The following is a 27,570-nucleotide window of genomic DNA, read 5'->3' as shown; positions in this document are numbered from 1 at the left end:
TGCTGAGGAGCATGGGCTCTAGGCATGCGGGCTTCAGTAGTTGTGGCACTCGGGCTCAGTAGTTGTGGTGCATGGGCTTAGTTCCTCCACGGCACGTGGGATCTTCATGGGCCAGGGCTTGAACCCGTGTCCCCTGTATTGGCAGCCGGATTCTTAAACACTGAGCCACAACAGAAGCCCCTATCATGTTTTAATCTTTGCTTTAAAAAATATTTTTTTATTTTACTCAACTTATTTGTTAAATGAATACTTTTTTTCTTTATAAATGTTGAACTGCATCTTTTCATTCATTTGTTCATTTAAAAGTATTTACTGAGCACTTACCATGAGCCTGGAAATGTGCAGGGTATTAAGGATATAGTAGCAAAAAAAAAAAAAATCAGGATGTTTCCTGCTTTAAATGTCCAAAGATAGACATCAAGCAAGTGGTATAATAAAATTGTTGGGTTTTATTTTAAGGAAAAATTGTTAGTTTATACCCCATGTATCTATGTTTATGGAGTTGGAGAAGGACTTCCTTGTGTTCAAGGAGCAAGGTTTAAGTTGAAACCCTGAAAGAGGAATAGGAATTGAACAAGGGATGTAAAGTGGGATGGAATGAAGGAGGAATGTGGAGCAGGTGAGAAGGAGTCAAGAGAAAGGGGAATGGAGAAAGAGGATTCCAGGTCGAGAAAAGTTCATATTCAATGACAATATTACTTTCTCTAGATTGGACTCTCCTACAGTTTTATATTATCTTTTCTTTTTCAGTTTGTATCTCTGGTTTCTAATGAAAGGCTTATCATATAGTAGGTGTTCAATAAATGAATGAAAAATGTCTGAGTGAATGTGTTTTCCCTTTTCCCAATATTGAACCTCACTGATTTTTCTGGTGACCAAGATTCCAACGACTAGGCACTTATAGTTTCAGGTTTAGGCATGCTGGTTTTAGGAAGCCCAGTTTAAAGTACAAAGTTCTCAACCCCTAAAAAGAAATAATACATTGACGCATATTCAGTCAATAGTAGAAAAATTTGAGACAATACTAGCATTTGAGGGTTCATGAAAGTACTAGAGGTTCAGGACCTCAAAGAGGAAATCAGATGCTGTCATGCTTTGGCTTTACCTAAAACACTCAAATGTAAAATATCATCATTATTTGCTCAGTTCTCTAAAATGGAATTAAAAAACCCTTGCATCTAATTCACTTAATAATTTTTATGTTTGCACTTTAAATGGACATAGGAATAGAAAGCTATTTATTTGTATGTGAATTTTTCTAATAAAATTCTTAAAGATGTGAGAGGTGAGATGCTATTCTATAAAGATAAAAATAAAAATAACATGAGTTTTTCCACAGGTCTATTTAATCAAATTTCTAATTAGACAAAAGAAATAGGGACTTCCCTCGTGGTCCAGTGGTAAAGAATCCACCTTCCAATGCAGGGGATGTGGGTTTGATTCCTGGTCGGAGAACTAAGATCCCACATGCCGCAACTGAGCCCATGTGCCACAATTATTGAGCTCGCGTGCTTCAACTAGAGAGCCCGTGTGCCACAAACTACAGAGCCCATGGGCTCTGGAGCCTGTGTGCCACAACTAGAGAAGAGAAAAACCCACACGCCACAACTAGAAAGAAGCCTGTGTGTTGCAACAAAAGATTCCACATGCTGCAATGAAGATCCCGTGTGCTGCAACTAAGACCTGACACAGGCAAAAAAAAAAAAAAAAAAAAAGACTCAGTCAAAAAAGAAAATAAAAAGATAAAAGACATAAGCACAAACACACAATAACCAACCAAACAAAAAATATTAAAAAGTGAAAAAAAACAAGTGCTTTAGTTAAATTCCTAAGCTCTTAACTAGAGGAAGGAAGAAATGAAGGAAGGAAGGAAACAAGGAAGGGAGGGAGGGAGGAGGTGAGGAAGAGGGGCAAGGAAGGAAGGATAATTTTTATTCCTGCTACCTTATATCATAGTAAAATGGTAAAATGAAGTCAAATAGATGTGAAAAAGTCAGGTGAAGAGCAATTAATTATCCATTCACGAAGTAAGGATAGAGATCCTAATTTACTATAATTAAAAAAAAAAGCTTTAGGGACTTCCCTAGCGGTCCAGTGGTTAAGATTCCGTGCTTCCAAAGCAGTGGGCACAGGTTCAATCCCTGGTAGGGGAACTAAGATTCCACATGCCCTGTGGCGCAGCCAAAAAAAAAAGTTTTTAAAAAATCCCTGAGAATAGTACAGAAACCTGACCAATACGTCCAATAATAATACTCTTGTTTGACTATGTATGCATAGCTCTTGTTTCTGAGGTAGGGAGGGGCTGGCTGAAATAATTAGGAAAATGTGGCTTTTTAGGGCTGGACTTTGTGAACTTTTAAAAATGTTCCTATCTTGGATTTGTTTAATTAGATTTTAGAGGAACAGCTTTGAGACCGTGTACCACAGATTGGGACTTGAACCTGTGGTCTTTTAATTAGAATCACTCACCTGGTGACTACACTTACTGAGGCTCAGGTTCTTTGTGTCTCAGCGCAGAAGGAATTCATCGAGAGGCAAAGTGATAAGCAAGTAGATTTATTAATACAGGATGCTTGTGAGAGATGCAAGCGGGCAGGCGAGGAGGCTCTGCCCCGAGGATGAAGTGGGCTAAAATTTTCTAATCAAAGGAAAGTGGGGGATGGGAAAAGACCACCTTCTCTGAGTAGACGTCAGACTTACATCACTAGCTCCTCCTTCATATTGGGCAGGAGAGTGTCTGACCCTATGATGTCAGACTGTCATAGCGCTTATTCAAATCAGTAGAAGAGTGGTAACATTTTTCTTTCACCTAATGACCTGGAGCATACCTCATGCTTTTATTTATGTCTTCATAGTTAAGCAAGCCTGCTTCGTTCCACAACGTTCCGATAGCTTTCTTGAGCGATCTTCATCTTACAGTGGTCTCCCGAAGTTTCCTGGGTTTCCCTATCTATAATCACCTACTGAGATTTCTACAACTACCTGCATAACTATCCTATTCTATCCCTATCAGTTTCTCATTTGAAATTTGACACAGGTAAAGTGCCCTATTAAAGTATTAATGAATATATAGAAAACCACCCTCATTTTCAGTTATTGGCTATTGGACTTGGCCAACGGTTGCTACAAATAAAATTAACTATAGTATATTTACAACTAACTAAATAAAGACTCTGGGGCAAGAAAATAGGGGAAACTGGGAAATAGAGGGGAGATAGAGCACATTTTCTACAAGAGAGCTCTCCCGGACTTCGCTGGTGGTGCCGTGGTTAAGAATCCGTCTGCTAATGCAGGGGACACGCGTTCGAGCCCTGGTCTGGGAAGATCTCACATGCTGCGGAGCAGCTAAGCCTTGCACCACAACTACTGAGCCTGCGCTCTAAAGCCTGTGAGCCACAACTAGTGAGCCTGTGTGCGTGCCTAGAGCCCATGCTCTGCAACAAGAGAAGCCACCGCAATAAGAAGCCCGCGTACTGCAACGAAGAGAAGCCCCCGCTCGCCACAATTAGAGAAAGCCTGCGCACAGCAATGAAGACCCAACGCAGCCAAATTAATTAATTAATTAATTTTTAAAAAAGAGAGCTCTTCCTCCTTACTAGTATGCAAAATGGACTACAATGTTTGAAGCAAAGAAGAATTATAGTCCCAATTTCAAGCATAACATTTGAGAATGAGTCAGGGCAATATGTTTAATCTCAATTTTAAAATAAAGATAATAGCCAAAGTAAATAAAACCTTTCTAAAGATTTACTAATTTCTCAGGCAAAATGACAGTTTGTCTCTTTGTACTCATGTAATAAAGTCTGAAAAAACTTATGAGACAATTTTTTGCCTGGAACTTAAATAAATGTTTCTTCTTTTCATCTTGTGGCTAATGTTTTCCTATTATCAAGACTTTGCATGCTTCTAACACCCACCCAGCCCCATCACATAATTTTTTGGGGGGGGCGAGTTCTGAGTGACAAGTACATGGATACAACTGAATCATCCTTCTGCAGGCATGTTTTTGTTATCAGATTGGTTTTCAAGTAAATTTATACATTTTAAAAGTGCATCCGTTGAACAAGATTAGTCTTTGCAAGATATGACATTTATCCTAGCAATGGGTGATAGAATTTTACACTTTAGACATGTGAAGCAAACTAGATAGTAAGCTGACATATTGTTAAGTAGTTCCTTTATTTCTGGTTATCAGATTAATCTTTCATTAACCAAAATGAAGCTGAAAGAGTATCATGAAAGTTTATTGGATTAGGGCCAAGTTTCCACCCTCCTATGATGCTAGGATTTTCCAATAACCAAGCCAAGTTAGGTCTTGCCTTAATGTAAAAGAGAACGCAGAAAGGCTGACAACTGAGAGGTGGAGTGAAGAAGCAAGCAGAAGTTGATATTTTCTTGGATTTCTATGGAGAACCATGCAAAATATAAGAAAAGTTGGAAGTTGCTTCCTATCATGTAATTTTAGGAAAGATGCCACCTTGCTATATAAAAATAATCATATTAAATTATATTCCTAACCATGATGTTCTGTAAACATATATTGCTAACATAATAAAGACATATATTACTAAATAAAGATCCAAAATGTTACTGTTGGGAAAAATATTAACAACCTAAATTTAAAGCATCTTTTTTGAGAGATATAAAGAATCTGTGGATTTTTAGAAATCTGCGAATCACATTCTACCACATAGTATAATGGTGTGAACAACTCCAGACACGTTTTATTAGCTTTTAAGGAAGTGAAGCATGACTTCCCTCAAATAAGCAGCAGAGGGTTTAGGTAGAGAAAATGAAATTATTTGACTTGGAATTTGACCAGGATGTGGAGATATTAGCACACCTTCCTCTTGAAGTAGTGTGTAATCTTTAACAAATACAAGGGTGTAAATGGCTTAGATTTTACTTATTTTCCAGAAAATAATTCTCTTTGCTTTACGGATAAATAAAACCATTATGTGTAAGTTCTGCAGGCCTTTTGGAAAGTTCTCTCCCTCACCTTCACACAAATTTCTCTCATCTCCTTTTCCATCCATTTCTCCCAACTTCTCACCTTCCTCCCTCCTTCCCCTCATGTAACTCTTTGGTATGTATTATGCAAAAATATATGGTCAAGGGTTTAGCCCACGTCCTGGGCTTTTCCCACCTAAACTGCTATATTTTCAAAGTCACTGAGTGCCTGACCTATCTTTGGCACTGGGTCTTAACAGTCATCAACTCCTCTAAAGCATCACATTGACTTTCTGATTCATTCCCATTCTATTCTGGTTAATCTGTCAACTTCTGGTTGCATTTTTGGTTCAAGATCCCAACCATCATTCTGAAGTTAGAATGCTTTATTATGTCTGTCTAAATTTCTTTACTGATCTTGTCTTTTCCTATTCCATTCTCTTTTTTTCTGCTAATTCCCCGTTTATACCTCTGTTACTTCCCCAATGCTTTTCTTTCAGTCTATTATTTGCTTAAAATAATTTCTTGCCTTAGCTTACTATTTGATTAAAAATTGAATCACAGACCAGAGATGCATGAGCTTTTGAAAGGACAACTAGTGCAATCTCTAGCCAAATGAAGAAATAATCCTAGAATTTTCTCAGTAGGATGTTCTCCATAATGGGAAATTAACTATCTCTTAAGACATTCCATTCCTTTGCTGAAAAACTTTGTTTAAATTGTCCTCGTAGTCAACTGAAATTTTGTCCTTGTAAAGCCCACCCTTCTAGGGCAACACAAAATCAATTGATTCCATTACCCATAGGGAAGTTCTTAATATATTTCATAATAGCAGTTGTAGCTTCCTTTGGTCTTCTCTTCTCTAGACTAATTAGTTCCAAGCTATTCAATCATTTTTTTCTAGAGTGTGGTATTCATTTTCTTACATTAGCCCTGGGTCCAGGGCTGAGAAGAAGAAAGAGGGGCCAATATAAAGGCCAGTCAGTTTGGCTCTTCCTGTTGGACTTGTTGGCCAAATTGTGATTTTTTAAAAAAAATCCTAATTTCCAATATCATTTTCCTCTTAAACTTTTTATTGTTTTCTCTTTTTTTTCTCATTGACTGTCAGTGGTTATGACTTACCTATACTTACCAGCACATTAAAACAAATGTATGTACATTAATATGCTCTGAGTGTGGGAAAAGCATTGTCTCACTTTTTTCCAGGTCTAAAACGCCTGACTGGACTTCCCTGGTGGTGCAGTGGCTGGGAATCCGCCTGCCAATGCAGGGGACATGGGTTCAAGCCCTGGCCCAGGAGGATCCCACATGCCATGGAGCAACTAAGCCCGTGTGCCACAACTACTGAGCCTGAGCTCTAGAGCCCATGAGCCACAACTACTGAGCCCATGTGCTACAACCACTGAAGCCCACGCACCTAGAGCCCATGCTCTGCAACAAGAGAAGCCACCGCAATGAGAAGCCTGTGCACCGCAACAAAGAGCAGCCTCCACTCGCCGCAACTAGAGAAAGCCCAAACAACAACGAAGACCCAATGCAGCCAAAAATAAATAAATAAATAAAATAAATTTAAAATAAAATGCCTGCTAGGGAACAATTAATTCTTAAGCATTTTACTAAAGTTTTAAAAACATTCTTATAGAGAATGTTGTGTATTTATTGAAATTGATTAAGACTAGTTTAGTGACATGGGTAGTGGTAACTTGCTTAATTTCTTGCTCTCTTTCTCTTTCACTACTCAAAAAATGACTTAAGGAATAAAAAGTCTTTGAGATAAGTTTGAATCAATTATCAGCATAATTAAAATGTAATAACATTGTAATAATATTTTTTAAAAAATCATAAATGACCCATATTAAATCACTTGGGAAGGGGGCATTTTATCAAACGTTTCTTTGTTGAGTTGTGGTTTTTAAAAAAAGTATAAACCTTTGAATAAAATATTTGTTCCTTAATACTTTTCAGGAAATGAATGTGTTGGGTAACATGTTAAAGAGTAGAGACTACAGAATTTCATAACATAAATTTTTAAATTAGAAAATCAAGTCCTTGTTACACTAAGCTTCCTGAGTTATCTTAGTATAAAATATCAATGGAGTAGAATAAAAAGATCTTTTGTGATTATTCATGGAATACCTAGGAGGCAGTTTTCAGAATTGTGGCTAGTAACCAAAAAAAAACACCCCACCACAATACCAAAACCTCACTTAAAACAGACTGTTTAAACTTTTATTCTTTGTCATACAAATGATCATAATCAATAGTGTTGAACATTAACTTTAACTATCGTTAATATTTTTATGAATTATCAGTCTGTAGGTATGTGAAGTCTTTATTAAAACATGGCAGTATTTATTACTATCTCCCCTTGAAATATTTTTGGGTTGATAATTATTCTGGTTATCTGTTGCTACATATCAAATCACCCCAAAACTTATTGGTTTAAAACAACAAAGACAACATTTATTTTTGCTCATAAATCTGCAATATGAGTAGGATTGGTGAGGACAGGTTTTCTCTATTCCACTCAGCATCAGCTGAGGCATCTAGAAGGCTGGGGACTGGGATCATCTGAAGCCTCATGGTTGTGGATGCTGGCTGTCATCTGGGACCTCAGCTAAGGCTGATGCTGAAACACTGACACATGGTCTTCCCATGTGGCTATTTGGTGTCTTTACAATACTAAGTGGCTAAGTTCCAAGAATGAGCATCCCAAGAGGATTAGGTGGAAGCTGCATCATCTCTGATGGCAGTGTAGAAGACGCATAACATTGCTTCCACTGTAGGCACTGGTCTACCCAGTTTTAAGTGGGGATATATAGCCCCCTATCTCTCAATGGAAGAGTGCCAGCATTACACGGTAAGGAAAATATGTTGGATGGAATATACTGGTGCAAACATTTTAGGAAAGTATAATCTACCACAATTGTGATGGGAAACCATTAGGAGTAATTGCTCAATGTTCTACTTGAAAAGGATTAATGTCTATTCAATTATTTATCTAAATGCAAACATGACTATAAACCTTCTAGTCATATCAATGTGATTATGTACATTTCAACCATAGTCAAAAAAATCTTGCTTATGTAAATCATACCCCTAGAATCACAAATCAGTATAAGAAAACTAAGGAGAAAATGACTAATCATATTGAAAATTTTCCTAGTTCAAGTAAAAATTAGGAGCAAAGCTCCTAAATTACCTTTGGTCAAATTACATAAAAAGTTAATCAGTATCAAGTGGCCTCTTCTCAGTGTGATTTTTTCCAAAACTGCTAACAGATTTTATGGGATAGTGTGCAAAATCAGTGGTCTAATATATAGGCAACATTGTTGTGTGACTGTCGCATACCCCAATTTGCCAAGATGACTAACACCTTCAGACTTACACACATATTGAGATGAGAAAGAAAAAAATGCTTCCCTTCTGCTTTTCCCATTTTCCAACTTGCCCCTCTTAAGAAATTCTAAGAACTATCCCAAGTGGCTTAAATGGGTTTGATTTAAATTATTTTACTCTTGTCTTCTCAGAGCTTTTCCAGATTTAGGTTATTAGACAACCCATTGACACCATACCTCATCTTCTGCCTTTTCAAAGAAAACAGAGCATGACAAGGCAAGGAAAGGAAATTCCTCAAACAGTTCACTGTTCTAAATGACTTCTAATGAAACTCTATTTTACCTTTTCAAACCCTACCTTTTATGTTTATGCTTTTTTTCTCCTTTAAGTTTAATTTGCAAATTTTCTTTGCTTTGAATTTTCCCTTGGAACTTAAAAGTGCTTTGCCCTTTGATTTGTTTTTAATATTCTGTTGGTGCCTTGCAGCATTTTGTACCATGGATACACCTCTTTCCCATGGCTAAGGTGCCTTATACGTCCCTAAACTAAACATAACACAGGCAGCATTGAAAAAGCAAGAGAGTGGCATGGACATATACACACTACCAAACGTAAAATAGATATCTAGTGGGAAGCAGCCGCATAGCACAGGGAGATCAGCTCGGTGCTTTGTGACCACGTAGAGGGTTGGGATAGGGAGGGTGGGAGGGAGGGAGATGCAAGAGGGAAGAGATATGGGAACATATGTATATGTATAACTGATTCACTTTGTTATAAAGCAGAAACTAACACATCATTGTAAAGCAATTATACTCCAATAAAGATGTAAAAAAAAAAAAAAGAGGACACAAAGAAATGGACAGGTTGTAGATCCAAGAAGTTATGTGTGCACTAACAAGGTATTTCCAGCAAGCCTGAATTGAGACCAGAATGGACAAATAAGTATTTCATCTTCTCACTGAAGTATTTCCACCCAAATATCTTTCTTATCCAACGTTCTTCAAATTTCCAGTCAGAACTAATACATTTCCCTTGCTCATGCTTTTTCAGACAATGCAACAATCAGACCACATGATCCTTCTTTTCTTATTTGGTATCTTCCCCACTGCTCTACATTATCCCTTGTCTAAGAAACTGTAGACTTTTAAGGTGCAACTGCTGATCGATGCTTGAAGGAGAGGAGTAAAATGGAGGAAGTTAGCCTGTTAATTCAGCTTATTTATCCTTGACTTTGCTTATCAAAGTAGATTCAGGTTTCGTGGGGTTTGTAGCTTATTCAGTTTTGGAGTTCTTCTTTAGGAAGAGAAACGTGAAATAATTATAAAATTATTTTGAAAAGTAGGTATGTATTTAGATTGAAAAAAAGAATCTCAAAAGGTTATAAATTTATTTTAAAAGCTGACAAATACCACCAATATCATAAAATCCTTAAAAACAACAATACAGCTATGAATTGCCTATCACACTTCTATAATACTTTTTCCTATATCTCTATTTGCATATAATTTGATTACCTCTTCCCATGACAATAATTTTGTAATATTTTCAGTAGAGAGAATAGAAAGATAATTCAATCTTTCTATTTGTATAAAATTTTCAACAAATATTTTAAAAAATCTATTATGTGCTTGGCATCATGAAATACAAATATGAGTTTATAGTTTGGTGAGTTCAGATTTCTTGATGACTTACTTTAAATTATGATTTGCTGGCATTTTCAACATTCTTTCAACACGCATCTTTCAAATGCATTTATGTTTCATGGTAGAATTCTACAGGTATAATTCAAAGCATCATTCTGTCATAAAGCAACAAAGTACACATATTAACCATCAAATATAAGTACAAAATAATTTCATATAAAATATGTTTTAGTACTAAGGGAATGATCACTGTGGAATAAACTTATATTAAAAAAATGTTTTGAAGTTGTCTTGCTACAGCACAGAGCTGAGAAAACATTTGAGAATGATCAGCCCTGCCAAGGGGCAAGAAAGTACTAAACATTCTGATGGACCAAGAGGCTTGAAGTAAAGTTGTGAAGGCCTCTTGGGGGCATTACCACTGGAGGTAGTGGTAAAGTTCAAGGGTGTCAGTGTGATGGATGTCAGCACCAAGGCACGAAACCAGACCAATCCCATCTCAGTGGGGACTGACATAACATTCAAAGACAAGATGGGCTTCGTCCACTGCAATGGAAGTCAATGGGGCCTAAGGAGAATTGTTGGAATGCTTTCTATATAACAGGAGATGTTTCAGGTAGTTTCTTGAATTAGGACATTTAAATCCTCACTGTCCTTTAAGGCTGTTCAGTTTTTATCCACCGTCTTACAGCATGGTAAATAAGGCATCAGAGGACAAGCAATTGACCCAAGATTGCATAGTTGGTAAATGGAAGAACAAGGCTTTTCACTCAGGTAGCTCTTAACTACTGTGCTAGATATTTCTCCTTCTCTGCTGAGAATTTGCAGAAGCTTCTCACTGCACCCATGTTTCTCAATTTCAAGGATGAAATTTTGATCTTCAAATTGACTAAATATTTATCTGAAAGAGATTGAATTTCACTGAGACTCTTCAAAAAAATCCAGCTTTATTGATATACAATTAACATATCATACATTTCATCCATTTAAAGTGTACAACTTTTAAAGTGTTTTTTATGTATATTTTCAGAGATGTGTAGCCATCACCACAGTCAATTTTAGAACAAGTCCATTACTCCCAAAAGAAACACTCTGCCCATTAGCAGTCACTCCCCATTTGCCCCTAACTTCCCTAGCCCTATGTAGTCATTAACCTATTTTCTTTCTTTACAAATTTGCCTTTGCTGGACATTTCCTGTAAATGCAATCATGCAATATATGTTTTCTTACTGACTTCTTTCACTTAATGTAATGTTTTCAAGATTCATCCATGTTGTAGCATATTATCAGTATTTCATTCCTTTTTATTGTCAGATAATATTCTACTGTGTGGTATTACCACTTCAAAAAATAATCCATTCATCAATTAATGGATATTTCATTTGATCCTGCCTTTTGACTATCAAGGATAATGTTGCAGTGAACATTTGTCTGCAACATTTTGTGTGAACATGTGTTTTGTTTCTTTTGGGTATATATAAACGAGACTTGCAATCTAGAAATTTCTACTCACAGCCTATATTTCCGTATTGTCCACTCTCTCATTCTCATTCCTTGCAAAAAGTTTCTTTTTCCAGAATCCTATTGATATTGATGTCTCCAAAGTTATGAAATTCTTCTACCTTACAAATATTTATTTTATGTTATAAATTTACTCAACAATCATTCAACAAAATGTATTTTATTTATTCTGGTTTTGTACTAGTCACTATATTGAATGCCGGTGATACAAAATAAGCTAAAGGATGTCCTGCTTTTAAGGAATTTATATCTAGCTGGGGAGATGAATAGATACAAACATAGACAATTAGAATATTATTAATATGTGTTATAACAGAGACAACCAGTGGGTACTTTGAGTGTCCAGAGTAGGGGTGCTTATTATGTGAGAGTCAAGGAAGCCATCACAGAATGTGTGATGCTACTGGGGTTCTCCTGAGTAATATAAGAAGGCATGGAGATTGAAGGGCATTCTAGGCAGAAAGAGTAGCATCTGCAAATGTCCTGGGGCAGGAAGAGCATGAAACACTAAAAACAAGAACTATGGTGTAGATTGACTCAGGTAGGGTGGAGGAGTGATGGCAGATGATGTGTGAAACCCGGCAGCAGTAAAATTACAAAGGATGCCAATGCCTTTCTAAGGATTTAGACTTATTTTGTAAGTAATGTGGCTCCACTGAAAGATTTTAAACTGGAGGAGTAGTTATTTTTAGAACACTTAGAAAAACACGGACTTGAAAAAGTGCATCTTATAAAGAATTCCTGAACCATATTTACTATCATATTTTATGACAGAGTGCTTGACAGTTAGACAGCCCAGGATTGGTGATTGAAAGAACTTATCTGTGTAGGGAGGTTTTGCCCAGGCATTATTGTTTTGCTGGTATTCCCCAATGAGTGTAGTTCACATCTAAATGTAGAACACTTGGACTTCTATTTTGTTCTTGTAGGGAATCATTCTGCCTTATGAAGTTCAGAACCCCACCATTGCCTTTTCAAAGTTTTGATATGTTCTGCATTAAGCTCTATAATACCACACAGAAATTTTAAAATCACCCACTGAATTTCTTTGAAGATCTGTTTCAGCTTCCCTGAACACTTTCTTGTTTGTTTAGTTATGCTGTCAATGCTTCTGTCAAACAAGGAATCCCTGGATGGCCTCAAGCCCTTTGGGGGAAAAGCTTTATCTTGATGTAGCACCTATTCACTGGATCTTGCCAGTTTTCACTCATCTATGTGCATGTTTAAAAAAAGAGAGAGAGAGGAAGAAAGAAAGAAAGAAAAAAATGAAAGAAAAAAGGAAAGAAAAGAAAAAAATGAATGATACACGAAGATAGAGGAAGTTCCATAGAGAAGGGTAAGAATATCATTAGGTGAGACAGAGGGTTACGTAACTAATTTAGAAGGTCAGTAGGAAAATTAAGTCACCTGTTTATAGTTTTACAGATACTTGGTAATAATAAAGATGAATAGATGTACATTATTAATGTATAATCATAATCACAGAACTGCAAAGGACCTCAAAAGGATCCTTTACTTACATATGTCATTTTACATTTTGGACTATAGGCCATACTTTCCTAGGCATTTAATTAGAAAACTCTAGACTTTTCTCACACGCTGTGTCTACTGTCACAATTAAAATGATTCTCCCTCTCTTCCAACTCTTCCTTTCTTAATGAGTAAGAGCAATTCCTTTATTTCTTTTTAAGAAGTGTGGAGTACAGAAGTCACCATAATGTATTTTCCAAAATTCCTATGAGTATTTAAGTAGCTGCCAAAGTAGTGTTGTTTCAGCAACAATAGAAAATTCTAAATTTCAGTCTAAATTGATTGGTTTAGAATAGAAAACAGAAAACAAACTGCACTCCGGGAAATATTGATATATTACCAAATGAATTCTAACCCAGATATATCAAAGTTCTTAGTTTTTATATATATGTTTAAAATTGGACACTTAGAGGGTATAAAGAAAACATTTGAAAACTGTATGGTATATATAGTCTCTTATTCTATGTCAAAGATAGGCTTGAATATACCAAGGATTTTCCCCCCATTTTTCTTTTTATTTAGTTTTTTATAGAGGTATAACTTATGTACTGAAAGGTGCAGATATCTTAAATATACAGCACAATAAAATTTTACATATGTATAAAACCTCCCTTGCTGTTTTTCAGTGCTGTGTATTTTCCTACTAAATGGATATGCCACATTTCATTAATCTAGTCTACTGTTGAAAAACATTTGGTTTGTTTACATTTTGGGGCTATTATGAATAAAATTGATATAAACATTCTTGTAAACAAGCACTGATTTTTGTGGAGTCTGTACTTAGATGTGGCATTTCTGGGTCACAAGGCATACAAATGTTTAGTATTTGGCAATGCTGACGAAAGTTTTCAAAGTGGTTATACCAATTTGCACATGCACTAGCTATGAGACTTCCGACTGCTCCACATCCTCGCCAACCCTTACTATTGTCAGTGCTTTTAATTTTAGTCATTCTGGTAGGGGTACACCCATTATGATTTTATTTACATTTTTTGATGATGGATGACGTTGAGGATGCTCAATGCCCATTACAGATATTATTTTTTTGTGAAGTGCCTCTTTGGGACTTCTACTCATTTTTAAATTGTTGGGGTTTTGGGGGGGTGCATAGGTTTCTTTGTGTATTATAGATATGAGTTCTTTGTGAGATATATTTGCTGCAAGTATTTTCTCCTAGGCTGAAACTTGCCTTTTTACTTTCTGAATGTTGTCTTTTGATGAACAGAAGTTCTTAATTTTAATAAAGTTCACTTTATGAATCTTTTCTTTTATGGTTAGTGCTTTCTGTGCCCTGATTAAAAATCTTTGCCCCCCTTCATGCTCTAAAGATATTCTCTTATGTTTTTTTTTTTTTTTCTACAGTTGTGGTGAAACAACTTATTGACAAGACTATCCTCTTCCTTTCTAAACTGCAGTGGTATCTCAGTTGTAAATTGGATGATCACACATGTGATTTCTTTCTTCACAGTGTTTCAATAGTATATTTGTCTATCCTTTTGTCAGTATCACACTGTTGTACTTACTATAGCATTAAAGCAAGTCTTAGTGATAGTGTAAGTCCTCCAACTTGATTCTTTTCTGAGATTGTCTTGGCTATTCTAGGATCTTTGCAGCTCCATTTTTATTACGGAATCTGTCAATTTCCATCAAGAAACTTGTAGGATTTGACTAGGATAATATCAAATATAGATTAACTTGGGAGGAATTGACATGTCTTCCATTTAACATAATAATAGTGACTCTTCCAATCCATGGACACTGTATATTTCTCCATTTAATGTTATTTTCTTTATTTTTCTCAGCAATGTTTTCTAGTTTCAGTATAGGGCTTACGCATTTTTCCTATATTCATCCTAGGTATTTGATATTTTTATGCTAATATAGCTAATTTATTTTTAAATTTTATTTCCCTACTGTTTGTTCTTATTATATATAAGTGCAGTTTTGTGGGTATTGATGGTGCTAAACAACTTATTAATTTTAATAGTTTAATTATATATATTTACCTTGATATTAAAAAATATATTATTCACAATAGAATAAAAATATTATGGAACAATTAGAATTAAACCTTCAAAAGTTGTGCAAACAAGTCACTGAAAACTAGAAAGCGTTATTGAAAGAAATTAGACATATGATGTGCATGTGTTGAAAGACTGCATGTTTAAAATGTCAATTTTCCCCAAATTTATCTATAGATTCAACAAAATATTAGAGTCCCAGCCAGAATATTTGTAGTAATTGATAACCTCATTTTAAAATTCATATGGAAATGCCAGGGACCTAAAATAGCTAAGAGAATTTTGAAAAAGAAGATGAAATTTGGAGGATTAACAATACCTGATTTTAAGATTTTTGAAGCTACAATAATCATGACAGCATGGTATTGGTGTCAAGCTAGATCAAAAGATCAGCAGATCAGTGGAACATAATGGAGAGTCCAGAAATAGACCACACATATATGAACAACAGATTTTTGATAAATATGCAGATGTAATGCAGTGGAGAAAGGACCTTCTTTTCAACAATGGTGCTGGAACGATTGAAAATACATACCAAAAAACAATCTTTGATCCAAATCTTACATTATATACAAAAATCAACTGAAAACAGATCATAAATCTAAATGTAGAACCTAACACTATAACACTTATTTAAAAATAGGAGAAACTTTTTGTAACCTCGGGTTAAGCAAAGGTTTCTTATGTATGAAATCAATAGCACAATCCATTATTAAAAAATTGATAAATTGAACTTCATCAAAACTAACTTCTCCTATTTGAAAGACACTATTAAGAGAATGAAAAGGCCAGTTACAAATTGAAAGAGGTATGTCCAAATTATATATCAAAGAAATTGTATCAGAATATAAAAAGAACTCTCCAAAGTAAAATTAAAATTGACATTAAAAATTGAAAAAAGATTCAAACAGACACTTTATCAAAGAGGATACAGAAATGTCAAACACACATAACGTCTTTAGACCATACCAATTGCTGGCAAGGTTGTGAAGAAAATGGAACTATGTTGCTGGTAGGAATGTAAAATATTGCAACCACTTCGGAAAACAGTTTGGCAGTTTCTCAAAAAACTAAAAACTAAAGATAACATCATATTGATAATCCAACCATTCTGCTCCTAGGTATTGACCCAGGATAAATAAGTTTATGTCCATACAAAGAGTTGTACATGATTCAAGCACCTACATGGATGAATCTCAAAATTACTATGCTGAGTGAATGAAGCCAGAGAAGAAAAAATACATATTATATGACATCCTCTACATAAAATTTTATAAAATACAATCTATATCTATAGTGACAGAAAGGTGATCAGTTTTTGCCTAAGGCCAGGGTGAGGAGGTAGCAAGGTGCAGGAGGGAGAGATAATAAAGATACTTGAGGGAATTTTGCAAATCTGGATAAGTTCATTATCTCGGTTGGGTTGATGGTTTCGCTGGTGAATATATATGTCAAAGCTCATCAAATTGTATACTTTAAATATGTGCAGTTTATTCCTTGTCAATGATTCTTCAATAAGGTGTTAAAGGTGTTAAAAACTTTATAAGGTAGTTACGCTACTTTCACTTATAATTTTTTTTAAAAATTGATATTAAAACGAATTAGTTGTATAGTTGTTTGTGGTGTTTGTTAAATATCTCATAGCAAGATATTATATCTATTATATATTTTATCTATCTTTTCAAATTCATTAATTTATTTAGCAAACATTCAAAGTGCCAGACATTAGGGTGCTAGAGAAATAAACATAAAGCTTTCCAATTAGTGGGGTAGAGAACTAGAATTTACTGAGTACTTAAGGAGTTCAGAGCATGTCACCCTAAAATATGCTTTGGTATATTGATTATTTTGAATTGAAGTAACTTGAGAAACATCAAGAAGGGCTCTCAGGCCTTTTCCTTTCCACCTAAAAGCAGGTCATAAAATTTCTTGTGAGAAAACTGTCCTTCCTATACCAGAAGACAGGTAAGATACCATCCTTATCAACAGAAACTAGGAATTGACGCTGAAATGGGTTTGTACAAACCTCCTGAAACATCCCTTATCTTCCACTAGTTTTGCTGCCCCCCCGTCCCCAGAATACTTTTCCTAGTCACAATTTACAACCCATAGCCCAAACCTTTGTCTTGTCTGTGTGAAATCCTTCTACAAGGATAATTATTCACAACTCTGTACGTTACATACTATTACTATCTCCATTTTACGAAGAAACAGGCTACAACATAAACATTACCTAAAAGTGTAAAGTAAACACTTAAGCCATATAAAATTAGCAACTATTTTTCTGTAAAATTTTGTCTTGGAGTTACATTGAACAGCAATGATAGTTAAAAACAAACATTTGGTGGTTAGACACATTCAAACGCATGTGTAAGTTACCATTCAAGCCACTTACAAATATGAGTTGAATTTGTATCATTATTTTTTTCCATTATGGATAATAAAAAGCTAAGTAAGCTTTTATTTCCAGAATTTGATGTATCACCACTTCAAAAATATAAAACTAAAACTAAAGTGTAGTTTCTTCAGTAAAATAAGGAGGTTGATTTTTTACATAGCATCATTCACTTTGTGACCTAAGAAATGACGCTTAATAATAGGTTATAGATTTATTCATTTACAACATTCATCACCATTTAAGGCCAGTATCTAAGAAGCTATATTTAGTAATCTTAGCATGTTACTGTGTTGAATGAATGTTCACTGAATCCTCTATGATCTGATGATAATCATTACATGGCTAAGGGCAGACAGGTGTTTACTAGAGGTATTAATGCAGGATGGAGCGCATACATGAAACCACGAGTTGCATACACAAATGCATGGTGACCTATTGTAGCCAGGTTCTCAATGAAAATATACCCGTTTATGAAGAGTCTTTTTTTCGCCTTAAAACTTGGACTAATTCTTATACCAAACGTATACAAGTTTGTTAATGCCTATTAGCGTGTAAGTAGGCCGCAAAGATGAAAGCTGGATAAAACAAGGTTCGTGCTCTTATTGAGCACACAGTCAGCTTTTTCACTAGATTATCAGAAACCAAATTTGGAAAATAATCTGGAACGCCGGCGTAGGTCAAGGATACCGACTCGAAATATTAAGTCCAAATTAACAAATTATAAGCGGTGTAATTCGTCTCCTTCGAAAGCCCCGTCAGTCAATTTATCTGTAGGCGCGGCCTTGCCGAAACGAACCCCTCCCGTGAGCATGAGTGCGCATGCGTCCTCAGAGAGGCGAATGACCCTGAGAGGTTGCCGTACTCAGATAAGACGTTGTGCGTGCGCAGGCGCTCAGCGCTGAGGCCTGCCGGAAGCCAAGATGGCGTATAGGTGTTCGCCAGGCCGCAGCTGGCGTCTTGTCAGTATCTGAGCTGGTAGTTTGTAAGCGGCTGTGGCGAACGCCCTCTCCTCCGTCATGGCCAGGCATCGGAATGTCCGAGGCTATAACTACGATGAAGGTAGGTGGCAGGGTTATGCCGGGACGTCATTTTCATAGTTCCAGCCGGGATCGCAGCCGGTTGGCACTCACTTCCATATGTTAGTTTCTCGTCAGTGGTGCCAGGCTGGCGTTCAGAGGAGGCTCATTTGGAGAAAATTACAGGACGCCTAAGCTCCACCGAATGGCGTTGTTTTAAGTAGTGATTTTTTCCTTCTGGGATTGGTTTTATTTAGGGTAGGGGAGATGCTGCAGGGCCTCATATGGGAAGGACTTTTGAAAAGGTTGGGATCCGGTGATAGTTACCCACGTAAGCATTATTACCTCTCCCATTGTTTCCCCCCAGGTCGGCTACACACTTTCCTACTTCGAGCTTCTCTCCCCGACCCCCCTTTCAAACAGGCCCATGAAACTTTCTTATTTGTAAAACAAGGATTGACTTAATGCTTACATTCAGCTGTTCTGCTGTAACTGTTAGATTTACAGGGTAAATCTTTTGTGTTTGTTCCTACACACTGATGTTAAGTATTGCCTGTGGACCACTGTTACCTGAGAAATGACTTTAGCCTGGGAGATATTTTTGCAAATATGCTGTAAAAGACACGAATAGGTCTAATTACTACTTACGCATTTCTTTAATAGATATTTATCATGTCCTCAGTCAACATTGAGTGCTTGGAGTACTGTTTGAGCTTTGGGGACCAACAGCAAAATGTTTGAGGGAGTTTAAAGAGGGAGATACACAAGTAACAGAGGATTGTGAAGTGCTGTGGGAGCTACTTAAGTGAGAACAGCTGTTCAGACTGAGTCGGAGGGCTTTAAGTAGAACTCGTATGTGAAGGAAGGCATCCTGGAGGAGGGGTGCTTGGCTTGAGGGAGTGAGTGCTAAGTATCTTCTCACCTTAGCCACCCCACATCAGGTTTTCAGATTTCTTTGGAACAGTTGATGACATCATAACCAAGCTGTTCCTATAGCATCGGAGGTCCATCCCCTTTTCTTGCTTGTGAAAGTTCTACTTATTTTAAGTGTCCAGTTTTTCTCTCTTCTCAGTTAAGCTTCCCCTTCTCTCAGATAATAATTTAAAAATTCTCAAAAGTAATATAACTTCATTACAGGGAATTTTTTTTCATTACAGAGATTTTTGTGCTCCAAAATCTATTGGTTCCTCTCCTTAACTCTCATTGTGTTCTTCTCTGTAATATGGGTAGTACTTTACAAGACTGCCTCACCTACTAATTAATAAAAGTCCCAGGAAGGCAAAGCCCATACTTTATTTTTATATTTGCTCCATTAGCCAGTACAATGCTTTATGTGCAGTAAATACTCCAAAATATTGTTGAGGAAAAGAACCACTTTACAAAAATCCCAGGAAAGAATTCTCTTTATCTTCTGATACTGTAACACTTTTAGGGTTCATTTCAGTACTGAAAAACTGACCCAGTGTAAAAAGATTCTTGTTGTCTTTAATATCCAAATATATTTTTTTGTGAATGGCTTCTCATTTATTTGCTAATAATTTTTTATTAAGTCGGGATTGTGATCTAATAATTTATTGACTGTGTAAAAATTTACACATTTTCATCCAATAGTAGCATTTATGTAATTTTTCTTTGCCATAAATATTTGGTCTCAGCCTTTGAACATGCTGTTCCTGCTGCTGCTACATGAATACCCTCAGAAATTAGCTAACTATCCTTTGGAATTGGTTTAAAATATGACATTCCTGGGGATCTTTCTCTAGCCACCCCACTCCCAATTCTGCTTTTGTTGTTCCTGTGTGTGTTCCTAGATCATTCTGTATTCTTATGTCTCAAACACTCGTAATATCGTTTTGTAATTGCTCATTTTCTCCTGTGTCTTCCCTTGTTAGATTTTAGGTTTGTAGAGATCTGGGAATGTGCCTGCCACTCAGTCTTGTACCCCAAATGTCTCTGATCGCCCCTGGCATAGTGTTAGTATTTGTTGAATGAATAAATACACTTATGTAAACATGTTTATGTGCTTTGTGGGTTTTTATAGATTGATTCATTAATTTATAATAAAACAAGTATTAATTTATGCCAAGCATGTGTCAAGTAGTTGTCTAGACAGTCTTGCCCTGAAGGAGCTTATAGTCCATGGAGTGAACCAGGTATGGTGCTTTGAAGACATTCAGTTAGAGGAGTGTGCTAGAGAATAAAAGTGGCAGGCAGGGCTTGCTGCTTTACCCGGAGTGGTCAGGGAACACTTCTGAAATAGATGACATTTGAGCTGGAACCTTAACTAGGAGAAGGAAACAGCCGTAGGAAAATCTGGGCAAAGAGCATATTGTAGTCAGTTTGAAAAAAGGCCAATTAGCTAGAGCAGAGGGGAGTTTAGGATAAGCTGGGTTTTGTGCATTACCTAGCTTTACATGAAGAAAAACTGCCTTCATGGTCTGATTGTGTACCCTGCGCTAGTCAGTTGTATGGAAAATAAATGTTTTGGTTAGAGCAGGCATCTGGTGAAAAAATGGATGGAAGGCTTATTTCAGATTTTTGTTAATACTGGAAGGACAATTCAAGTACATGGTGTATGGGATTATTCTTTGATCACACGAAGTGAAAACTTGGAAAAACTTCTTAAAACTCAATTAGCTTAAAAATCTAAAAACATGTATGTCTTTATAAATATAGAAAGTCGGTAAATACCTACTTTGGGTGGAATTTTTAGAATTTTTTTGAAAAGTGGACATTCTAAGTTCCTTTAATTTAGATGAACAATTTAATTAATTTAATTTTATTTATTTTGGAGAGAATTCAGATGTTTCCTCATTAATAACTAAGAATATAAAAAGAACTTGTAAGTGAATTTATCTCTTGTATTTTTATTTTAGATTTTGAAGATGATGATCTCTATGGCCAGTCTGTAGAGGATGATTATTGTATTTCACCATCAACAGGTGAATTTTAAAAAATAATTTGATTTTCATTATTTGGGTATTTAAAAATGTTAAGTAAATGTTATTGTCATTCTAGGACAAGCATGTTCCAGGAGACTGTAATATTATGTACCATTTAGAAAGATAATTGTATGTGAACTTTAAAGGTATATAAAATAATTTCTTTACTTACAAATGGAATTTAAAATTTTGATTCCATCATTTGACTTTAAACAATTTGAAGAAAACTCTGAAAACTATGGTTTTCCAATATTCTTTGCAGCATGCAATTAATCTGAATTGACTAAAATGGTAATTTAGTCAATAATGAAAATCTAAAACTTCTGAAGGCAGACAGCAATTAATTTTATATTCCCAGGAAAATCTTGAATATTAGAAACACTGAAGTGTTATGCATAGACTTCCCTTCATAGAGTACTTTATCTACTGTAAATAAACCAAATACATGTAATTCAAACTTCTGATGGAACTGCAAAGTGATTTAGAGTTCAAATTCCTGTAGGATTCCACGTAAGAGCTGCATCTTCTGTCTCATTTGCTGAAAATTTTCTTCTTTGTGACCATATAACAAAAACATTTCCTATGTTCTTTACAGCAGAGACAGTGTCTTTATATATATATATATTTTTTTTTAATGTCTTTATTGGAGTATAATTGCTTTACAGTGGTGTGTTAGTTTCTGCTTTACAACATAGTGAATCAGCTAGACATATACATATATCCCCATATTTCCTCCCTCTTGTGTGTCTCCCTCCTACCCTCCCTGTCCCACCCCTCTAGGTGGTCACAAAGCACCAAGCTGATCTCCCTGTGCTATGTGGCTGCTTCCCACTAGCTATCTGTTTTACATTTGGTAGTGTATATATGTCCATGCCACTCTCTGACTTTGCCCCAGCTTACCCTTCTCCTTCACCGTGTCCTCAAGTCCATTCTCTATGTCTGCATCTTTATTCCTGTCCTGCCCCTAGGTTCTTCAGAACCATTTTTTTTTTAGATGCCATATATATGTGTTAGCATACGGTATTTGTTTTTCTCTTCCTGACTTACTTCACTCTGTATGACAGACTCTGGGTCCATCCACCTCACTACAAATAACTCAGTTTCATTTCTTTTTATGGCTGAGTAATATTCCATTGTATATATGTGCCACATCTTCTTTATCCATTCATCTGTTGATGGACAGTTAGGTTGCTTCCATGTCCTGGCGATTGTAAATAGTGCTGCAATGAACGTTGTGGTACATGAGAGACAGTGTCTTTGATCCAGACCTTTTTCTCACTAATTTCCCTAACAATGCGTTTGTTTTCAAATTTTAGCCTACTCTATAAACAGTTGGTTAAAATGCCTTGATAAATTTTACTATGCCATAAAAGCGGGTACAATTACGTATAGTTATGTACAGCATAAATATAATTCATAAAACTCATTTTCCACAAGTTGAAAGGTTTAATATAGTAATTAAAATTTCTATCAGTGTGCCTTGTCTTTAATAACTTATCGTCTCCTGAGCTGTTTTGTGAACCTGCTTTATGCCTCCTCTTAGTCTCTGAAGACCAAGTATGTCCCTTCTGACTTTTTAGAATTTCTTTTTCTTTATAAAGGCATAGGTGCTCTAGAAGTTGTCATAGCACCTCTACTCTTCCTGTCATCTTTTTTCCTGTTACTTATTACTCTGTAATGCATCTAGCTCTTTATGTGTACTTTAATCATTTAGCCTAACTAATCAGAGCCTTTCTTCTCTTCTTTAATGTTACACTGTTATCAGTCACGATTTTATTAGGAGACAGAAATTGCACCAGTTGTTTTGCCAGAGAGATTCTAATGTAAAAAGTTGTTAACTAGGTATTAGAGACAAAAAATGCAAACCAAAATATCAAGGAGGTAGTAACTTTAGGAAGCATTTATCATCTCTAGTTCCTAGGGGAACCAATGGACAGGGTTGAAGCCAACCTTTAGAACCTGGTGGGGGGCTCCTTTGAGCTGGGACCTAGATGCGTAGCAAGAGGGTTCTGCTTTGTTGCTTTGCCATTGAAGTTCAGAGGAGGGACTGTAGAGCTGGGACTGAGACCTGAGGAGGGGCTGCTCTGTGGCTGGTGTCTGAAGGGACACTGTGAAGCTGGGCTTCAGCCTTTTGAAGAGGGAATTCTAGCGGGCTGTCTGGTCATGGTTGAAGCTGGTTCTGGGAGTTTTGGAAAAACTGCAAACTGATATAAATTGCAGTTACTGGAACAAATGATTTCTGCAAGATGAAGTGTTGCTGGGGTGATGGTGACCAGATAAGAAACAAAAAGGAAAGGAGCATGTGTGTTCCTCTTCCAGCCTTCCAGTCTCCCTTTAGCATCTCCCTGTTGGCTCATCCTAAAAGGGAGCCAGCTGTCATAGAAGAAATGTGCTTTGCAGACTTCAACCCCAGCGTCACAGAGCAGAGTAAAGAGACTGGGTTAGAAGCTGAGAGGCGGCTTAATCAGCATTCCTTTAAAGCTTCTTATTCAGTGATTCAAAAAGACCATATTTTGTAGGGATTAGGGATAAAAAAAATTTCAGTTTTTCCAAGGAACCTCCCAGGCACTTGTCATTTGCAGTGTGTTAAATAAAACTCTATGGGTTAACCTTTTGGGGTGCCTGCAGTTCATTATCATCAGTTGACTATGTGACAAAGTAATGTCTGGTAGCACTAACTAGTATTACAAGTGAAGTAAAGATCATGGCATGTTCATGAAACTGAGAAGGTGATGTGGGTGTGATAATTAGATTTGAGTTTTTAAAAAAAATCTCATATAATAGAGACTGGATTGAAGGTGGTACATAAGTGGTTGTAGATAGAGTAGTTAGGAGACTATTATACTAATCTAGAGGAGATGAGGATATTTCAGGACTGTGTTCTCAAAATGTGGTCCATGTATCATTTGCATTACTTGAGGATTTGTTCGAAAAGTAATTCTGGGCCCCACCCCATAGTCAGAAACTCTGAGGGTGGGATACAGCTACTGCTTTGAGAACCATTTGTTTAGGACAGGGGTGACAGCAGGGGATTTGCAGATAGATTCAAGAGATAATTGCAGGAGCTAAGGTTTACTTGGAAGTTGGTTGACTATGGCTTGCACAAGGAAACCTTCATAGGGAGAGGAACTACTGAAAGACATCTTAATATTGCAGATTAATGCATTCATTTATCTAGGCTTGTCTAAATAAATCATGCTTAACCTTGAGGAATGAGCTAACACTACACAGGGTCAGGCATTCTGAAGGTGTTTTTCTGAGATTTGCTTTTATGGCCTACCTTTCTTGAGGTCATAGTTTATCCCTTGTCTCTCACAGCCCTTGATATGTGTCTTGTCTGTGGTTCATATTCAGGACAGCCTGACTCTTTGAGAGTTACCTTTGTATACTCCAGGAAGTCAACCGACTTCATCAAAGCAGGAGATAGTTAAATGGTTCTGACTTTCTTCTGTGACAAACTGGTATTTTTAACAAAACCATGTAGTTTTGGATTTTTAAATTTTCCAGAACATCTATAAAGTAGTAGTAATATCAGATCAGACACTTTTCCTCTTTAGTGGTATATTTTTCCAAGCAATTTTAAATTAAAAAATGAATAGTTTTAGAAGGATACTTTCTGTTCTTAAAGAAGCAGCTAATGTCATTGAAGAGATGATTGAATTCATGGTCTAATGAATTCTGGTAATTGAATGACTTTATCAATTAATAGGAGTTTCTCTAAATTTTATTATGTATTTTTTAAACTCTACTAAACACAGTTTTCTCAATGGAAAGGTGATTTCTAAATGTTATAGCTTTTTTTTTTTCTTTAGAAAGATTGACTTTGATGCTGAATATTGAACATACATTAGGGAGCTGGAGCCTATAAATAAAACTTTGAACAGTTATAAATCTTGTTTCAAGTAATATAATTAGAAGCGGTAAAAGATAAACTGAAGCATATTAACATTTTTAAGAGTTTATTTGAGCAGATATCAGTTTGAATCAGGTAGCTCCAAACTGGAAGTGGTTAGGAGCACTCCACCAGCAGGAGCTGGGGCAAGGTTTTTATAGAGAAGACATGAAGCAAAGCAAGGGAATTATTTGGTTGGCTACAGCTTAACGCACTACATTATTTGGGGGAGAGTAGTTGGTTTTCTGTGATTGGTTGTTCTTAATCCTGAGGCCTTTGCAGGAATTGACTCTGGATTGGTTTTCCCTTTGCAACCAAGGCATTAGAGCCACTTCAGTCTCATGGTCTCCTTGTATGATTAATTTAACAGTAGTTAACCGTATTCAGTCCATTCGATGTTAATTTATTGAGCATCAGTTAACATGTAAGGAAGCTTGTTTAAAAGTTCCCTTTAAATGACAGTATGGTGGGTAAAGAAGTAGTCCTGCCTGAAGGAGTCTGGAAAGGCTTCTGGAAGGAGGTGGGATTGGGACTGGTAAATTTGGGAGTAAGAATGGCATCCTAGAGAGGAAAGAACAGTGCTTGAGCAGTGGCCTCTAAGTGAGGCGTGTTTGGGAAGACTCACATGATTAGTGCAGTTGCAGCACAAAGAGGGCTCAGAAAGGAAATAGCCAAATTGTGGAAGACGGTTTTTAATTTTAGGTGTGTAGTTTTAGCTTATTGAAGGTTTTTGAGTTAAGGGGGTCATGTTTAGGAAAGTAACTGATGACAGTATACAAAGTGGACTACATCTGGGACAGATGAAAGGGGAGACTTGTAGGCTCTTTCCTACCTTCCCTGATGATACCAATCAGCTGGGAGTAATTGTAAAAATAGAGATTCCCTGCCCCATTCCAACACCACTTAACCAGAATCTCCAGGGGAAGAAGCCTAGAAAGCTGTATCTTTAATGAGTGCCTCACATGATTTTTATTTTAAGATGTTTAGGAAGCAATATTAGGCAATTGCAGGAGTTAGGTTTTGAATTTTCTGAATTTTTATGTTTATCAAAATGCTTTAAATTGTAAAAGTCACTATGGGTGTCCAATTTTTCAGAAAGCATTTCTGTCAAAGTTTGTGATTAAATTTTTAGAAAAGAAGAGCATTTTATATTTATCCTTTTCTCTCCATTGCTTTTCTCTCACTCTTTTTTTTAATCATATTTGTTGCCTTTTGGCTCTCATTTCAACTTCAGAGATCTGGATGCTTCTTTTTTCCCCAGCAGCTACTTTCCCTGGGGAATTTTCCTACCCACCATCCCTCTGCACTCCCGGGCAAATCCAACCATCATTTACTTCTAAAACAATGGCCACAGTTTCTGAGTTGGATTTGTGTGTGGGAGGGGGTAGGAAAAGCCCCCAGGAAGAATAATACCTCCTTGGGGGTAGAGTAGAAGCCTGGATTTTGATAACTTCCTTTTTCCCTGTCAATATTTCCTAAGTGAAAATTGTTCACGGACGTATCTGATTTCTTCTCTCACTTAATTTTTGATTTGTCTTAGGTTTTTCCTCACAGTTCAGAGCTATGAGAGAAAGTTGGGGAAAGTATATTTGTTACTTTTAGGCTAAACTGAATAGTTAATTACAGCCACGAAAGTAGTTTGAAAATCATCAGGCACAAAATGACCTGGTTTACATTTTTTAACGCTACCACATTTTATTGTATCTAAAATGCCATGGATTGTAAGACATATTGTTATTTTACGTACCACTTAAAAAAAATCAGCTGTCAGTCAAAGTATTACATAATACTAAGATGCCATTTGATTGTAAGACATCCCTCATTCTGAGATTTTTAACATATGAAAAAAATGGTCGTCTTAGAAAATCTGTGAAACAGGGTATTTTTCCTGCTGTTTAACTATGTTTCCTTTATAAATGGCAGTATTGTATTTTACTTGCACAAGAGGGAGGGAAAATAGTGATATATATATATAGCATAATATGTACATTTTTGAAAAACCTTGTGGTCTTTAAAATTGTATACTAAAAAATAGCAAAACCTCTGGGAAAAAATAGGATCATGACAGACCACTCAGCCCGTAAAGTATCAATACTAATAAAACCAATAATCATCTAATAAAAATGCTTGCACATTTGGAAAGTTACATTAACTTCCTAATAAAGATATATTCCAATATATATGGGACTTTACATTTAACAAAAAGGTGAAAGCTTGATAGAGGTGTAAGGAAGAGTTGAAACTAATGACTGATGTTGCGAAGGCAAAATACTCACAGGTCTTAGAGAGCCAAGCGGTAAGCATGCACAAAACAGGAC

General features: G+C 36.2%; 1 protein-coding gene across 2 annotated transcripts in view; it reads left to right on the top strand.

Annotated features, from left to right (window-relative positions):
* Positions 1-18,418: 18,418 nt before the first annotated feature.
* The window catches only part of HBS1L (HBS1 like translational GTPase), a gene marked incomplete at both ends in the record, with an annotated part of 81,500 nt that continues 72,348 nt past the window's right edge, over positions 18,419-27,570 (top strand). For both annotated transcript variants that reach the window (XM_079716384.1, XM_079716385.1), the window contains 2 exons: positions 18,419-18,461; positions 21,295-21,360. In XM_079716384.1, the coding sequence (XP_079572510.1) occupies positions 18,419-18,461; positions 21,295-21,360 (109 nt within the window). The remainder of the gene's footprint in view (positions 18,462-21,294; positions 21,361-27,570) is intronic.

Source organism: Hyperoodon ampullatus (assembly GCF_949752795.1).
Source record: "Hyperoodon ampullatus genome assembly, chromosome: 12".
Taxonomy (NCBI): Eukaryota; Metazoa; Chordata; class Mammalia; order Artiodactyla; family Ziphiidae; genus Hyperoodon; species Hyperoodon ampullatus.
The sequence above is the reverse complement of the archived record's forward strand: the minus strand, read 5'-3'. Positions and strand labels throughout refer to the sequence as shown.